The sequence below is a fragment of the Ctenocephalides felis genome, unplaced genomic scaffold (assembly GCF_003426905.1).
Source record: "Ctenocephalides felis isolate EL2017-DRISC unplaced genomic scaffold, ASM342690v1 CF-g0.4_SCAFFOLD_03571, whole genome shotgun sequence".
Classification (NCBI taxonomy): Eukaryota; Metazoa; Arthropoda; class Insecta; order Siphonaptera; family Pulicidae; genus Ctenocephalides; species Ctenocephalides felis.
The window spans coordinates 11,056,948-11,076,895 of NW_020539725.1; the positions used below are offsets into that span (position 1 = coordinate 11,056,948).

General features: G+C 30.0%; 1 protein-coding gene across 1 annotated transcript in view; it reads left to right on the forward strand.

Annotated features, from left to right (window-relative positions):
* Positions 1-2,808: 2,808 nt before the first annotated feature.
* The window catches only part of LOC113385619, a 23,590-nt gene continuing 6,450 nt past the window's right edge, over positions 2,809-19,948 (forward strand). The window contains exons 1-6 of the mRNA XM_026623467.1: positions 2,809-2,893; positions 3,941-4,066; positions 7,424-7,504; positions 9,333-9,476; positions 11,918-11,961; positions 13,250-13,317. Coding sequence (XP_026479252.1) covers positions 2,809-2,893; positions 3,941-4,066; positions 7,424-7,504; positions 9,333-9,476; positions 11,918-11,961; positions 13,250-13,317 — 548 coding nt within the window. The remainder of the gene's footprint in view (positions 2,894-3,940; positions 4,067-7,423; positions 7,505-9,332; positions 9,477-11,917; positions 11,962-13,249; positions 13,318-19,948) is intronic.

The window sequence follows — 19,948 nt, forward strand, 5'->3', positions numbered from 1 at the left end:
AAAACTCCAAGGGAGTACATCAACGTAAAATTAGTTTTTTTGCTGTTTTTTCAAAAATTGTAACCTGATCCTTTTTACCCCATTGGCGGGGTAATTGGAACGGCCAGAAGGCAAACAGGTCCAATGTCTTACTTTAATTTTAAAGGAATTTTACAAAAAAAATAAATACATTATTCAACCAATGCAAAATATAAATTTAATGGGTGCATTTTTTACGGAATAACACTGTACACAACCTTGATCTAGTATTTTGTCAGAAATATTCATCAGCAGATTTGGAATAACTAATTAATTTTTCTCATGTAAAATTGCTCATTAAAACATAATTGTTGACATAAATAGTACGACATACGTATAGAATAACAAAAGAATAATGTAATATGTGTGAGTAGATTATATATTGTGGAAGAAATAGTGATATACAGAGATGAATATTGTAGAGTGTATTTAGAGATAATAATCGAGTGATTAAAGACGAACCAAGTTAGCAAATCAGAAGTGGGGGTAACTTACATTGAGATCAGAAAGTGCGAGATTATATATATATATATATATATATATATATATATATATATATATATATATATATAAAAATAAGTCGGATCTTCCTTCCGGACGATATAACTCCAGAACGCACGAACCGATTTCGACAATTTTGCATTCGTTGGAAAGGTCTCGGGTTCCGCAGGTTTATAGCTAAGAAAATTAGTGGTGCATGGCATCGTGCCTTAATGCAAATTGCTGGAACTTCACGCACTGTAATTAAAAATTCGAGTAATGACATTAGTGAGAATTATCAGAATTATGCTTGGTTAAGTCAACGAGCAATTCTTGCCGCAAAGAATAATGATGTACACGCACTGAATTTCACCATTCAATAAAAATTGCTGGCAATTTGGTGACATACCAATGGTTCCGACTTGTCTTCCGTTTGACTTCAAACGATTGCAATTTCCAGTTCGCCTTGCGTTAGCAATGACAAGTCGCAAAGCCAATCGCTTAGTGTTTGCGGGATAAATTTCAAATAGATTATTTAGAAAATCATTGTTTTTCACATGGGCAGTTATACGTTGCCTGTTCACGAGTTTGGAAACCATTCGCTTTGTTTGTGTTAACGTCAAACCAAAAACAAAAAATGTGGTTTACCAAAGAGCACTTCAATGAAACGGATAATTTACGGATTCACTTTGATTTACTTAGAGAAGTTTAGCTAAAAAACACTTCATTTAATTGAAGTAAATTCATTACTGTTGTGTAATATAACCAAATTTTTCCTTTTCAAATATAAAACAAACAAAAAATTTCTTCATATTTCTCACGAAACCATCTGGTGGCGAAACGGAGTTTGTCGGGTTTGCTAGTATATATATATATATATATATATATATATATACACTTATTATTCGAATGATTTCAAGATATGTTTAACAAAAATCACGAAATATCAGTGGGAGAGGTAAGGGTCCAGTAAGATATCACGTGTATTTATTTCTTACCTAATTTAAAAAAAATCCAACCAATTTATCATTTTTTCTCGTAACTAAAAATACATGTAATGTTTGATGGGAGAGGGGTGGTAATTTTGAATATCACAATGTATCACCAAGGAGGAGGGGATGTGGTAATTTTGAATATCACGACGTATTACCAAGGGGGAGGGAGGGTCCAAAAATCCTTAAAAAATTGATCACGTGATTAATGTTAGAAGCCAAGTTAGAAGCCGATCTTTGACAGGTTTCAATTTTCTTTTCTATTGGCCTCGAATAAGCTACCCTGCAGTCTAAAAGACAAATTAATCAAAATTTCATCAAATACTTGGTAATTATAATTAATTGATGAAAATCGATAGTACTGGCATCTGTTTATCGACTTGAAATATTTACAGATAACAATAAATAAGGCCCCAAAAACATAAGAAAACGACCCTCAAAATAAACTTTTGAAGGCGCGACATATATTTGAACTGATAACTGCTTCAAGACATTGACAATGACGTACAACTGTCAGGTGTTGTGATTGTGATGTTATACAGTCGTAAAAACGTTATCAAAACTAGCCAATTTTTAAATAGGGTCACTGTATCATTTTGTCCAAATATACCGGTTGGGAAACTTTTTAATCACTACCCCTTTTTTTTCTCTAAGTTGATATTACCCCATGGCGAATCAATATTACTTCCATACGAACAACTACGTAGTAAATACAGTAAATATTAATTTAAAATATATACTTTTTACTTACAAAATTTATCCCAATTGGGGTAAATTACCCCGGTTCCCCAACCACTGATATGTACCATTTTGTCCATACTTCCACTATATGATTAGATGCGTTCATAAGAAATTTAAAAACTAATGTGTATATGTGTAAAATGTGTAAAACTGATTGTTTAATTGACTTTACTCTTTTTCAGCAAAAAGAAGAGCATTTGGTGAGTATTTTTATATTAATCATACGATAAATTATATAATTATATTTTTTTTTGTTATTAAGTAATTTTTTTTAAATCATATCTTCCCTATTCAAATGTTTTCATAATCTTAAAATTGTTAATAGTAGATAAAATAAGTATTTAAAATAAATCTAATATCAGGTGCATATTTTAAATATTTTGCAGCCCAATCGTTGAATTAAAAAAGGTTAAAATAGAAAAATTCTTTATTCTATTAAACATTTCGACACTTAATGTGTGGTATAATTCAGTAATCTAACAATTACAGTAAATAATATATTTATTTGAAAGGTTTATTAGTAGTGTTAGTATGTATGTGAAAAATTAACCAATAGTATTTTTTAGATCCTTTCCATATGAGTAATGAATACGGTGCAAGATTTCCGATGGACATTTCATATAAAGGCGGAAACAATGGCCCGTATCAGTACCATGAACAAGGTAATTTCGGATAAAAAAATTCTTCTAAAAATATAATTTAGATTATTTATATTCGAAACTATATTATTTAGTTTATTCAATTCAGATACATAGCAGGTAAATTTTAGAAAAGTAGCATGAGGGTGCGGTGGACAGGAGTGGGCCACGTTTTTTGGTTGTAAAATGTTTAAAAATAAAAGTTTTTTTAAATTTTTTTATCAGTTGCAAGGGAATTCTAAAATGCAACTTTTTTCACAGCAAATCCTCGCAATTATGTTTGGAGGTATTTCTCTTTTTGAATGGCATAAAAAATGTATTTACCGTGCTTCCCGAAAATGTAGTGAGAATTGGGCCACCCAAATCTTTATCTGAAAAAATGCTGCTATATGCTACAAATTTTTACCCTGAGGGTTTTCAAATGCGCTGATTAGATTACGAATTTGTGGTCAAATTTACAAAATTCGAAATCGTTAACACGAAATGAAGGGTAGAAAATAAAAAAACAGTGACTTCAGTAATGATGTTCTTTTAATGTCTGAAAAAAAGGAGTAAGAAAAGTTGGAATGATAAAATTGTTGAAAAATTATTAAAACATTTTAAATTTCAGTAGTTTTTATTTTTTTTTTGAGCTCTTAAATATTATATATATGTATATATATATGTATATATATATATATATATATATATATATATTTAGATATATAGTAAATAAATTTGAATTGGTAATTGATACGTATTTAACTGCATCTAATGATCGGGCGTAATATCAATTAAAAATGGTATATATATATATATATATATATATATATATATATATATATAACATATCGATAAATATTGCTAAACATATTTCCATAAATTCAAATTATATATTGGAATTATTTGAATATTGCTAAAATTATTTAGTAAAAAATATTTATATAGTATATTTAGCAAAAAATATTTTCTTTCCTTCTACTATTTTTTTTTTAATTTCAAGTAAAATAGTTCTGATGAATTGTCCTTGTTTCAATAAAAAGTGATACACCAATAGTTAATTTTTAATTAAATTGAAATACATTTTTTTAGACAGTAAATATCCGGAAAATGTCCGCACTGCAAATCGCATCACTAGAGAAATTCGGGATTATGTTTTGCAGTATTACCGGCCGAAGTTTGAGAAAAATCGCACAGATGCAAATTACACATATCAAAGTGAGTATTGAGAAAATGATATATTGATATATGTACATATATACTTGCTGACCCGACAGATATTACCTCGTACACACGCCCACAATTAAAAATAAAATAATATGGACCACTTCGATAAAAGTCATTATATGCATAATTATTTTACCTAGATATACTTTTAAATAGATCATATTGCTGCCAAGAATTATATATGTTGCTATATATTATATCATATAACATATAGCAACATATAGAATTATTCTGTGCTACATATAAATGATTTAAGGGGAAGTCTCTTAGTGGCGAACACCTAAGGTTATTTATAAATAAATCAAAAAATATTTTACGAAATGTTTATTAAATTATGATTTATGGTAGATAACAAAGTAAGAAATCAAACTAAATTAATAAAACCGCAATTTTTGCTAAAAAATAATTAATACTATCAATCAAACTTTGGTATAAAAAAATATGATTTTGAACAGTGGCACCTAGTACCGGACATTTCAAAATAACCTGAATTGATCACGTGTGTAGCCATCTCCACACTCTATTGCAAAAAAAGTAACTTTTCAACCACCCTTTTGGCTGGGCCACACCGATGCTCTCAGCTAATGCATTAACCATAAACTTTTCATTCTTTGACTAGGAAATACGAAAAATGGGGGTATGTAGTAACTGTTAGCACTAATACAGAACAAAATTAAATAATTGGAATAAATTACGTAAATTCACACAAGAAATATTAATATGTTTACTGTCCGGCACTAAGGGACGACTTAGTGTCCGGTTCTAAGGGACAGACATTTTCGTTCATTTGGTGGCACCTACTAAAATTGATTAAAAGATCTAATGATATTGTACCATTTTACGGATAACAATCAAGTGCAACTTTTATTTTTGCATATCACTTAAATGTAAATGCATAAATATGATAGAATTGCTTTCATTGATATTTAGGTGACGCCGTGATTTTTTGCTTAAAACAGCAAACGATTGCTCCCGCCATGGCAGTGTGAGTCAGAGGCGAAGTTGGCGCGTGATCCTGTACATGTGTGCCTTTTTCACTTGTATTTTGAAATGAAAAGATTTATACTCGCTTAAATAATACGCGTTAAATAGAGTGTCCGATGCTTGGTGCAGTCCGGCGTTACGAGACTTTCACCTATATGTGCCACAAAGCGCAATTAAAGAAAAAAAAATTAAATATTAACATTTTTACCTCTATAAAAATTGAAACGGATATTATAAAAGATTGTATATATTATTTATATATTTATCTAAATAAGGAGAAAAAATTATTTTTAAATAAATTAAGATTGAAAAAACAAACAATTAAAATTCTCATTAAAAATATATTAGTAGAGATAATATGTTTATTACATACTGATAATACTTTCTGATGGGCATTCATTCAAATAATAAAATAAAAAGAAAACTAAAATATGTTTCCTAAAATAATTGTATAGATCCCTACTTTTCGAATCCAAATTAGACTCTTCCTCGGTGGAAGAACTCACAACAATTGTTCTGAAGTAATATTTTCACTGATTATGTTTTTATTTAACTTGTGTGGTAAGTTTCTATATTTTATTTCATTTTCACACTAAATACTTTTATGTTAGCTTTGTTTATGTGTGATTTTTCTTGTTGTTTTTTTAGTTCTAGTTATGTTCCACTGAGCACAAGTCACATTGACACTCGAAACGAATTTATTTTCAAAATTATTTTAGTTTTTTTTTCTGTTTTGTTATTTGATTGGATGGCTGATAAATGGTATAAAATTATATTATATGACTCAAAAATAAAAATATAATTGTGAAAAACTATGAAAAACCTCTTTGTTAGTATAAAAAAGTTTCATCCTGCTGCAGATATAATATATAGCTTGAGACTGTTTTCTATTACTGTTATTATGAGTATTTCAGAAACTTTATCTGTGTTTTTAATAAATAAATAAAATAAATAAAAATAATAAATACTGTAAATATCTACATCAATTTTTTACTCGCGTTTTTATTAAAAATGCTTTTTTAGTTTCGTATTTGAAATAACATGTAAAATATTTCTATATGTTTATTCATGTATCAAATATTTCTAGGTGGCCAATTAAATAAAAATATTTCTCATTTTTTGCATTTTGTACCGGATATAGACATTTTCAAAAAAAATGAAGCTGCATTTTGTTTAGGTGAGTGGTGTACTATTATTATTATATTTTATAAATGAAATATTATATTTTTGATTTAAAGTATGTTTTAGTATTATGCATATTTGTCGTTGGAATTGCTATGTTAGAAACCCCAATATATTAGATAAAATAAAAAGAAATCCATTATTTTTGCAAAAATTGAAGGGGTTTAATTACCATAGTTAGAATGATCCGATTTATGTCAATTATACGCCCTTTTATTCGAGAACTTGTTGCCATTTTAAAGGTAATATCATTATGCTTCTATCATAGAAACCCTCGTCCCTCGAGATAAAAATTTAAACAGTCGACATTCACAAGCTTCTCTTAAAGCAAATTTTTTACCAGCAAAACTGTTCGTTACGGTTTTTTTTTTCAGTATAAAATAATTTTTGCTTTCATCTTACTAATGCCGCCTAGTAGAACTCTTTCGAGCTTATACAATGCTAAATACAGATAATCAAAACCCACTATTGCAAAAATAATGGGTTTTCTTTACTTTACTATATATATATATATATATATATATATATATATATATATATATATCATTATAGATGATCGGTCTGCAGATATACCTTCCGACGAGTGCATTAATACGGAAAGGGGTATCCTAATTGTCAGTAAGTAACTAAATAAGTAATCCGTAATAGCAATTACAAAGGCACAAAAATGTAAAAAAAAAATTCTATTAGAAACGACTAATTTTTTATATTATATATTATATCCTAAAACAATACAACGTAAAAAACTATTAAATAAAGTATACTTAAATATTATATTAAGGTCTGAAAACTATGAGAAGTGTAAGTTAATTAAAAAACCTCTGTAGCAGAGCACTTAACTGTGTTTGGAACTAGTTGTAGAATCTACCGGGGCAATCAACCCCAGGTTTTAAAAAAAAAAATTTACATTAATCATGATATCTATTTGAACTAATGAGAAATCACAACAATTGTTAAATAGTATTAAGAACCAATAATATTGATGCAAATTAAGATATATAAAATTGAAAATTAGTGGATAGTGATAATAAACGCATACCGAAATTTTGATTGTACAATTTTATATTAAATGCCAAAAATGTCGGACCTGCACAGTTCCTTATACATAAATACATATATATATATATATATATATATATATACAATCAAAATTTTTATTCACTAGGTTTTCTGTACTTTTAGCTAATTCGCCTCGAGAATATGATTCATCATCAGTTAATCTTCAGAACATCAATGACGAAGTGAACACTAATGATGTTAATGGTAAAAGAATTGCTATTAGTTCTTAGTTTTATTTGAGAAGTGTATAACTAATACTTATCACATTGTACTTGATAACAAAGCATCCGACTCACCAACATTAAAAAAAAATTTGAAAATTAAAATTTTGTTTGATAGAATTGTATACTATGCAAAAAGAATGAGTATATTCTAAATTAATATTTCTTTAAAATGCTGGATTCAATCAACGTCTGTAATTAACTTTCCGAAAGAAAAGTTTGTTCGATTTGCTAATTTGATCCAAGTCATTCTGAATCGAATGAGACTAAGGGACCGATTCAGCAGCATATTAGACCAATGTTTTGGCAAGACTGTGTTATGTAGAACTTTACATACAAAATCGTTCTAAATATTGCAAAAGCCATGTGGTTGCTGTGCGGTCAGGCGTTTTTATCAGGTTGTCAGACAAAAAAACGATCTTAGATAACGGGGTCTTTCTGACCCTGCTTCATAGCATACAAGTGACGATGCAGTTTATGTTGCAGTACTATGCAAGTTGAAGCGTAACATGGTCTTGCCATAACATTGGTCCCAAAGTTTAGAAAATTTTGTGTACCTATGTTTTTTTTGTATAGCGAAGAAAATGCGTTTATGCCTGAGCGTAATACCGACTAAACTTTATTAGGAAACCGCCGTTAGGCATTACTTCATGGGTGGAGAAACTAGAATGCTATAATTCTTGCTCTAATATTATACTTCTTTGTGAGTTTTTAAGTTTCGTCGATGTTTCTAAAAACTATTTCCAAAATTTAAAAGCCATTCGATTTATCTGGACTATCGTTGGTCAGTTTTGCGCGACAATCAGCCAAGCCGCTTCTTTATGATTTGCAGAAAAGGGTAAAATTTTACGTCAACATTTTTGTAAGTTGGGTATAAGTATTAAACCTTTTGTCCACATTTAAGCTCATACTACCGAATCGATTTTAAAAACTCAAAAACTGTTCGAAAGACATAAGTTGAGAATTATACTGATTAGTTTTAGGTGAAAATCTACAGAGCCGTTTTTTTGTAATTAACTGTTGAAAAAAAAAATTAAGCCAATTTTTATGGAACTTTTTTTGGCGATATATATATCATGGTCTTATAGAACTTACTGAAATATTACGGCCTTACGACAAGTAGTTTAATTTTTAAAATTCATCGAAGTTTGAGAAAATGAGTAGATTTTTTGCGTTTGTTAAAATTAGATGATTTACTTGGCACAGCGATGGAGTACTTGGTCTTAATGAACATACTAAACTATTAAAGTCCTATGGAAATTGGTTCAATTTTGATTTTTGAAAATTTGGTTTTAGAAAATACTCCGAATTAACGCGTTCGTTCGTTTTCAATTATGTGTAATAAATCCACTCGGAATACTTTTAATCACTCATAAAATAATTTATTTTTTATTGATTAAGTCGATTGTTTACACATATCGGGAAGTTCATGTAACTTGCCTCAAGGTAAAATACCAATACTAACTAGTTAGAGTTTACGTCCACACTTAAATAATTTTTAGAATCGAATCGTGTCAAATTATTTTATACGATTACATATGTTAGAAATATATTTGAAAGACATCAATTGAAAAAGGTATTAATTTATTAGTGTTAGCGAAAATTTTATTTTCGAAATAACAGTTGAACTTTTTACTCTAGCTGAATCTCGATTCTTATTGATTAGGTTGATTATATGAACGTTTATTATTATTCTGTTATTTATGATTTTTTCTTTACGATTTAGCTGAAAAATTCGACGGTTTCAGTTATTTTCCAATAGCAATACGTTCTGGTTAAATATTTGATCAATGCATTATGTTTTCTTGTAGCAGAAACAACCGAGGATTTTGCAACTCTTGTGAAATCACTTGGAGAAGGAAGACGTGTTATACGACAGGATCCTGAAGGCGAACCTGAACCTGAGGGCGAAAACGGAGAAGGTGGAGAAACTACGCCAGAACCTGCTGAAGAATGTGAGTGCCATTTAGAAATATTTAACTACCTAAATGCAAACTATAATTCCTTCGATATTGTCAAGTTGCTATTATAAAAACTCAATTTTAATACGGAGTTTGCCAAATTAAAATCTTAAGTTTTGCTAGGTTGCGTAGTAAATGAAAAACAAAAGACTGAAGAAATTTATTTTTTACGAGAATCAACATCATAAATAATTAACTTCCCGAAGGAGAAGTTTATGTTTTCATCAAAAAATGCGATTCTCTAATTTTATGTTTTCTCGACGTTTCAAGCCATTCTGAATCGAATGAGACCAAATTTGGAAAAAGTATGTGTGTGTGTGTATGCGTGTGTGTGAACAGATTTTTTGCCGTAAATCGACGTTTTCTCAAAAACGGTTGGACCGATTTCAAAAAAGCCATTCGATGTATTTCGATGAGGACTATCGTTTCTGAGTTTTGTGTGACGATCGGCCGAACCGTTTCTTTGTAAATCGCAGAAAAGTGAAAAAAAATTCGTCTACGTTTTAGCCCGCAATTCTTAATAGATTTTGAAAATTCAAAAACCGTTCGAAAGATATTGGTTGGGAATCGTGCTGATTAGTTTTTGGTAAAAATCGGCCGGGCCGTTTTCTTGTAATAAAGTTTTTTTTAAAAAAAAATCGACGATTTGTTTTATTATTTTTTTGACGGTAGATACCATAGTCTTCTAGATCATACTAAAATATTACGGCCCTACGACAATTGGTTTAGCTTTGAAAATTCGTCAAAGTTTGCAAAAATTGGTATCGTTTTTTTGGCATTGTCAAAACCAGACCATTGATCGACGTTTTCTCGCCTGAACCGATTTCAGAAATTTAAAAACCATTTGATGTATTTCGATGAGGACTATCGTTTGTTAGTTTTGTTCGACGATCTGCCAAGCCGTTTCTTCGTAATTTGAAAAAAAGTGTTAAACTTTTCGTCCACATTTAAGCTCATCCTACCGAACCGATTTTAAAAAATCAAAAACTGTTCGAAATATATTAGTTGGGAATGGTACTGATTAATTTTAGGTGAAGATCTACCGAGCCGTTTTCTTGTAATAAACTGTTGAAAAAAAAATTTAAGCCGATTTTCATGGAACTTTTTTTGGTGATATACATCATGGTCTTATAGAAAAAATACTGTAATATTACGGCCTTACGACACGTAGTTTAATTGGCGAGGTACAAAGGCCCGATGAGAGTTTTAGTAATTATAATGTGAAAACCTAACAAGCTATATCAAACAAATAACACATAGCAAATAAACAACTATCTAACTATGTTCAGTGAAATTACCAGCTAATTCATCGCTAGGTTTTTAACTTCACTTCAAAAACCGAAAATAAAATTTGTTGTATATCTTAAGGTTTTAGAGGTTTCTGAACGTTATGGAATACTATAGAAAAAATTAATGTGTGTGTATGTAGTATGTATATATGTATGGATTCTAATTCTTGTAGACGTTTACGGGAGCATCGCTCAACCGATTTGAAAGATTCAAAAAACATTCGATTCCTATTGATAAGAAGACGTGCTGGTTAGTTTCTGGCAAAGACAAGGTCTTTGCCTTATAGAAGATACAGAGCAAAAAATGCTAAAAATTACAGTTTTTTAGAAAACAGAGCTTTTGATTTGGATGTTTTCATGAAACAATAATTCAATTATTTGAAGATATCTATTTAAAACTTGAAATATATTGAGTTAACTACTTAAAACTACAAATAGTAGTAACTTACGTACAATAAACATAATCCACTCATTTATTTTTATTATTAACTTTCCGTAGGGTAAGTTATAGAAATCGCAAAAAAAACGAAAATGAAAATTTTTATATATCTTTACGTTTCGAAGGTTTCTGAACATTCTGGCATACCTTTGAAAAAATGGATGTATGTGTGTGTGTGTGTGTGTGTGTGTGTTGAACACGGTATGTGTATGTGTTTGTGTGTGTGTTGAACACGGTTCAACTGATTTCAATGATTCGAAAAACATTCGATTCCAATTGATAAGGAGACATCCGATTTTAGATTGATACGTCTGATTAGTTTTTGGCAAAAGCAGGTCTAGCCGTTTCGTAGATGAGGGGCAAAAAATGGCAGAAACGGTAACGCAGTTTTTTAAAAGAACGAAGCGTCCGATTTTAATAATTCAAAAAATATTTTACTTGTGTTGCCAAAATGAAGAACTGTTTAAAATTTTGGGAAGATCTAGTACAAAAAGAATAAAAAAGCCATTTGGCGGTCGAAAATGATCATTAGACATGCGCACATCAAATTATCAGATATTTTACGAAGATTTTAATAATAAGTTTAATTAAATTTTATTAACATTTCTAGGGGTTATGCTTCAATATTTCGTCTCTATGCAGCTGTTTTAAAATATTTTAAAACATTTTTTTTTCATTCATTTTTTCAGAAATGCCACTTTTTTCAGTCCTTTTATTTCAAGTCATTTTTTTATCAAAAATTAAAAATTTCTCAAAAATGTAAAATTTTAAAGTATGCTTTAAGACACGATCCCATGCACCACTAGTTTTTGATCATATTGTCATATGATGTTTAGTATTACAATAGGTTTTCGTGTATTATGTGTGTATACAATGTTCTCAATTTTTAGTTCTACACTTATAAATATTTTGCTCATAATTGGTTACTGTTCATACCTAAAAGGTTTACTACTGGGTAACCTTTTAAGCTTTTCATTTATTCACTACCTACAATCTAATTACTGAATGTCTCTTGGGGACAGGTTGTAATTTATATGGATAAAAATATTTTTGTTTTGTCATCTCTAAAAGATAAAAATCTACGAATTTTTATCTTTTTTTAGTACAGTAAACCCTCGCTTTACGCGGCAAGTGCGTACCGTGCAGTATGGGATCCGTGCTATAAGAAAATCGTATTTAACATACAATTCAGGCTAATTCGTAGTGCGTTCTATGGAACCTTACATAGTGCAGTATGGGAACCGTGCTATGAGAGACTCAGAGTTGGTACAAATCGCACCATTTTTATCGCGTTGTATGGAAACCAAAAAATACAACTTGAAGTAGGAGAAATACGGACGAAATGATATGTAAGACATTGACACCTTATTCAAAAATTGGCGCGACGCAGTAGTCAGCTCAAACGTGTTCTTAGGCGGCTATTATACAATCAGGCATGTCTAAAAGATAAAAGTCGATAACAAAATTTACATCAATACCCTTTTGCACAACGAACTTATGGGTTGTTGACCAAATACCGTGTAATAAGAAGTCCGTGTAGTCGGAGGGATGTCGGATTTTTAGCTCCGTGTAGTATGGGAACCGTGTACCCAGAGTGCCGTGTAAAGCGAGGGCCTACTGTATATTGTTTGCGTAAATCTAACCAAGATCATGTTTCTTGACAGATTTCCTGAAGATAGTTCCGAAAAAATTGTTTTTAAAAAACTTTTTTCCTTTTACTTTTGGACACTATTCGAAACTCTACAAATATATATATATATATATATATATATATATATATATATATATATATAAAACTATTCTCTGTGTAGTTTACCATGAAGAGTATACTCCTGAGCTGGTCGCAAGTGCTAAAATGCTGTTTGAGATTGCCATAGCAGCCAACATCTTGATCATAGTTCTACTTGTGAGTGACATTTTCAATCAATCGATATTGTTCTATGAATATTTATTAAAACTAAATAATATTTAATACTCGTTCTTTTTTATACTTGATGCTTCTCTTAAATTCGAATATTTGAAAATATTTATCTTTTCAGGGACTGTTTACCATGCTGCGCGTGTTCAACTTCCAATACATGTATGTCGACTCCTGCGTCTTGGACATGTATGAGGACAATTGCTGCACGACGTCCAGCCATAGCACCAGGACCGATTGTTGCGATTAAGAGATTTGATACGTTTGCCCTTCTTTCATTTGAAAATGATACGCAATATATCACGTCATCGTTGTGAATTTTATATATATATAATGTTATTACTTCTTGTGGTTTTTTAGATAATTTTGTTAAAAATTCATTGTTCAAGAAAGGGTAACTTAAAAATATTACTAGATTTCACATTTTTAATTGTTGCTGAAGCAACATTATTACTTACTGTATGTGCTATTCAACAAAATTGTTTTTGTCAAATTACTGCATTGTGAATACAATTATTAACAATATTGATTTATCTGCATCGAAAAACAATAGATTTTTTTTGTGCTAACTTCTCATCTTCAATCTGTCCTTTTCTTAGCAGCCAAAATTAAAAAAAAATACCCTATTTATTATTTGATAATTTTTTTAATCAGAAAACAACCATTATTTTCCCATTTTCTAATAGTGATTAATTAATATTTAAGAAATGCATTAAGATCTTTAATTTCAAGTGAATGTGGATATCAATAGAGCTTGATTACAGGTTACGTTTTTGATTTTTGTGTCATGAAAAAATCAGAACAATGTAAAAGTCAAGTATACATAAAATTAGACAATTGGATTTTCATGAGAAATTCTTCTGCGATTAGAAAAATTTGTTTTTCATATACGCAATATAGTACTCCGCTTAACGCTGGTGTTATATTTCATCAAAGTGGAGCCTGACATGTTAATAAAAGTGTTATAGGAGAAATTAAGATAAATTGCTGGAACTTCCCGCACTATAATTTTTCTATAAAAAAAAGCTTTAACATTATGCGAAAACTTAAAAATCTAGATTCTTATATAATTTGAAATTATTTGAAATATTTAGACATTTTTTTTAAGCAATCGCAGTGTAGCTGTTTTAGAGACGAATTATCGAAGCGCGAAAGCGCCGCGTCGCTGTCGGACGGTTAAATATTGGTACGGAACTCATAAAAATATTAACAAATTCTGTATTTATTATTAAAATCTCTATAAAATGATTTGATGTGCATATATCTAATAATCATTTTTTACCGCGAAATGACCTTTTTTTATCTTTTTTATTGGAACTGCGAAACCGCTAGACCTTTTTTTCCAAAATATAATTAGTTCTTCGTAATTCAAACAACTGAATTACGATTTTTGGCACTTTTTGCCCCGTATCTTCGAAACGACTGAACCTGCCTTAACTAAAAATTAATCAGGATGCCTCCCCATTAATGTGAATCGAATGTTTTTTGAATTATAAATTAGTTGATCCGTGTAGCCGTAATTGTCGACAAAAATTTGTATCTGCACTTACATTCACACACAATTTTTTTTTCTAATAATAAGATATGCCAAAAAGTTTAGAAACCTTTGAAACGTAAAAATATGTAAAACAATGTATTATCGATTTTTTGCGCCTACTTTAACTTACCCTACGGGAAGTTAATAAAATCAAACATCATAAAACGAATATAAACGAATATTAGGTCCATATTATAAAAACAAATTTTTTATTGAATCCAGCTTATTTTGAGCCTCCAATATTTGCCTATTTGTCTAAAAGCATCTAAGTTATTTTGAGTTTTTTCGGCGTTCTTTTATAAATGCATGATAAGTGGATAAAAAGCGATTTGTGTTATAATTTGTCTTGATATTTAACATCTGTCAAAATTTGCATCATTTTCATCAAATTAGTCCACAATTTCAGTCATAATGATCAAAAACCTATTTACAAATAACGTTGAGAATTAATTTGGCTCTTCTTAAAAATCACTACTATTAATCTTTATTCTTTTCTTCTGGTTCAACTGAATAAATTAGATCATCAATAGAAAGACTAGTTACTGTGAATTCTATTTTCTGCGATATAAATAGGTTCGTGTCGATTACACAGGCCTACAATTTTTTTTTATTTGGTGCATCAAATGTTAGAGCTGATTCTTGTAGTATTTTTTGCGCTGATTTCAAATCTTCAAACCATTTTTTTGTATCAGCTCCAGTTTGGAACTTGAAAAGAAGTTGCCGAAACCAGGTCCATTCGAGGTCGTCACGGAACAGAACTTTTCACAGTGTCAACTAATGTCCCAACTAAGGCCGAATGGGTCTTGTAAGTTTGTATGTACAAGTAGGCACATCTCATTAAAATAACATTCTAAATTGTATTACTATTTTGTACTTTCATTCCTTTTATATCATATATCATATCTTGAAAACTAAAGCTTATAGAAAAAAACTAATGTCATTTTTGAAAGCAGCGCCCCAAATATACTTAAAAACAGCATTAAAATCGTTTGCACCATTTTCTTTGTTGGCCTGTGTTATTTCATTAATTCTTCCACGAATTTACCCATATTTTGAAGAATTTTTGAAAAGAAAAAAGAAGCTTGACAAGGCAGAAATGAGCGGAGATTTACCGTAAAATTGTACTAAAAACTGTCAAAATAGTATGTGGTTGCTGTGCGAACAGGCGTTTTGCAGATTAAATGCAACTTCACCTATATATTATTATGACACATCAGGAAGATGCACTTATGATGAGATTGTTTTGTTAACGTTTGTGCGTTTTATAGGTTACGTTTTACATCTAAAATGCCTGACTGCACAGCAACCACATACCATTTTCATAGCTTTTAATACCATTTTATATGAGAAACGTAGCGTAACATAGTTTTGTCATAACATTGGTCTATTTTATGGTAGAATTAGCTGGTTGATGTTTATATATACAAAATATTTTGCGCAGTACGTTAAACTGAAACAAGTCCCACAAATTAATTTCGTAATTTTATGGAAATCATAAATCATTTGGTCTATCGTCAGACGTAGGTGTTCGAACTTCATTCCGTCATGATTTTGACATAGAGAACTCGATATATATTTTTGCGTCATTATGCATAACCGGTTACCATTGTAACACTGACCCACCGAAATACGAAATACGAGTTTATCAAATAAATTTTGACGTGAAGCAACAAATTTCTGAACTCTGAAGTAAATTTCACATTACTCAATGCATTCATCAGCGAATTTCAATAAAATTGAGTAAATATGAGAATACTTTTCAAAATCAGTTCAGGATTTTTGGCTACAACGTGAAAGAGAAAGTTTGCACTTTTGGCTAATTCTGATAAAACGCTTAGCCGATCGTATCAAGAAAAGATATTGATTACTGAAAAAAAAAGGATTAGGGTAATCTTCATCGGGCTGCATCGAATGGGTTTTAAATTTTTGAAATCGGTTCAGCTGTTATAGAAAACATCGATAAAAAGTTAAAAAGAGACTCCACATACATTTTTTTTGTATTTGGTCTTATTCGATTCAGAACAATTTAAAACGTCGACAATACAAATAGCTTTTAATTATTAATTATTTTCTCGAGATTATATCGGATATATCGGATTTTCTCGAGAAAACAAACTTACCCTTCGGAAAGTTGAAAAATCAAAGAAATATATAATATCCACTATAGTAGAAAAATTGAAATATTTGTCCCTAGTTAAATTAGAACTGCCCATATTTATTTTACCCAAATTTAAAAATACATATATCGCGGTGGTTTAGGGTTGTTTATTAATTAAGTTGTTTTACGGTTTTCTCGACAGCCTTGACCAAAATTGTTCATAAAAAATAAATGCAAAATAAAATATAATTAGAAGTATTTTTTTGCAAATTATTTTTAATTTATTCAAAACGATAAAAATTATCATATGTATGCATAGAGAATATAGGTGAAATGCAAATTATAACAATACTAAACATTAGATAATATTATAAAACGAATTTGCATAACAATTCTGTCAGTAGGCCACACGCATATGGAAGTACCTACTGCTCGACGTTCATAAATATTCATGAATATTCGATTGTCCCGGGAGAGGCGCGATATTTATCAGCTGCCGACTTGCAATCCGATAGAAAACGCTTTCGATTGTGAGGATTTACGAAAGTTAAAATAATGCCAACTTTATAAGATGAGGTTCTCCGTGGTATAGTGATTAGAGATATGGGCATCCATTCATATCAGTAGTTTCAGGTTCCAGGTTCTCTATACTCAGCTCAGACAGCCTGATCAAGCAGGTAGTAGAGTCATAGGTTTTTACTTGAAAATATAAATATAATGTTATAAAATATAGGGCACAAAATGCAAATTGCAACATAAATTATGTGTCCTGGCAAGATTGCTGGAAACATTACCATGTTCTTTGCCTTTCCATCTCAAATAATTATATTTGAAATTTTATATAAATAAATGATTAAAACAGGCGTAACAATCAAAAAGACGAATTTTTGAAAATTTTTCCATGCTATTTCGATACAAAACTTTGATTGAATTGCGCACTATCTAAAAGACAATATTAAGAGCTAAAACTTTCAGAGAATTGTTTTTTATCAATTTGGAACCACTTGAGCCCTTGGGAGCAAGGAAATTCAAAAATGTCCATATTAAGGACCACCCTAATATATATTTATAATATTGAATTGCGCACTATCTAAAAGACAATATCAAGAGCTAAAACTTTCAGAGAGTTGCTTTTAATCATTTTGGATATATATACTAGCTGTACCCGTTCACGCTTTGCCGTGATTTAGTTTAAATTAAAAAGTTGAACAAAGATGTGTATTTGTTACATTTAGTTTAACGTTATTACTATCTGTTCAACAATTTACCTATTCAACAATTTGTCTACGAATTTACCTGTAAATTTGTTAGTCAATCTACCATTTTACCGACTTAACAATTTACCTGTCAACCTATTTGCTTGGCGACCCATTTTACATGTCTACCAATTTACCTGTCAACCTGTTTACTCGTCTTGCTATTTGTCTATCTACCAGTTGCCCTGTCTACCATTTTACATATCCTCCAATTTACCTGACCACCAGCTATCCAACAAATTACCTTTTCGCAAACTTACTTGTCTACCAATCCGCCTGTCTATCAATTTACCTGCCATCCCGTTCTAAATGTCTACCAATTGACCTGTTCAACGCCATTTTGCCTGTCAACCAATTTACCTGCCATCCCGTTCTAAATGTCAACCAATTGTCCTGTTCAACAATTTACCTGTTGGACAATTAACCTGTTTAACAATTTATCTACTAATTTACCTATTAACCTGTTTATCTATCTACCATTTTATTGCCATCCCGTTCTACATGTCTACCAATTAATCTGTCAACCTGTTTAATTGTCTACATATTCGTCTGTCTACCAGTTCTTCTCTTTACCATTTTAAATATCCTCCAATTTACCTATCCACTAGTTTACCTTTATAAATTCTCTAATTCACCTTATTTATCTACGCATCATAAAAAAATTAAAGCTCGAATTAATTCTACGTTTTAGTTAGAAAACGTTTGTATGTGAAAAAGAAAAGGGTTGTTTTTTCGGGTTTTCCCTGCAATTATTCGATTTTTTTCTCGCCGTAAGAACCATCCTTGAACTTCAAGGAACATTTAAAAAAAAGAATTGTCCAAATTGGTCCAGGCGTTGTTGAGTTATGCGCTTACCAACACATTTTGCGATCCATTTTTATATATAAGATATATATTATATATATATATATATATATATAAGATATATATATATATATATATATATATGTTTATTGTTTATCTATGAGTAGTATACTACTCATATATGTATATGCATAGTTACATATATGTACGTTTTTGTTTAAATGTAATGACAAGTGATGCATTATCACCATTTTGATATATTAATATTTCAAACAATAAGAACATTAACTTCTGAGCTTTCGGAGGTCTAACTTTTGAATCAATACACTAACCAAACTTAATAATCAACATATGACTTCAAAAAAGTTTCTATAGTAATTATGATAAAAGGATATAAAGTACATCGATATATAGATGAAAAGTATTCAGATACTATCACAAAACCGTAATATCGTATGGATTTTCAAAATTGTTACGAAGTGAATAAAAATATCATAATTATTTTAAAAAATAAATCAAATCTGAATAATGAATTATTAGATAACGTTAAGTTTATATTATGTTTGCTATGTGTTGCCTATTTTATGTTTGAACATAATTCAAGCTCAAATATTTCGAAGATTTTACCTGAAGTAGCAGAGTGCTCAAATTATTCAATATTAGTTTGGAAATTTGTCAAAATTTACGCGACGGTAAATTGTTAGTACATAAATTTCTACCATATAATTGGCATGTTCTTTATAAATATTACTTACTCATAAATCTACATTCTCATCGTTCAATTTTTGTGATACATTTTGATTAACCACCGTTATTTAAATTCATGCGTGCCTAGCGTTGCCCATTTTTTAATTGAAAATATAGATCATAAATATTTTACAATTGAAAATAGTAATTTCGGGCACTGCGTTGCAAATAACAACGGGAAATCTAACACACTTTCTTCCCTGAATAGTATTTGAGTTTAACTCAGTTCACAAACCTGCCTTTTGGCAGTACTACCCATTACTACTGCAAGGTTGCAATCTCAATCGTTCCAACTTAATGTGATTTTCCGGCGTTCCACAAATATAATACATATATTTAGCAACATGTTATGTTTCTCTACAAAATGTGATATAAAAT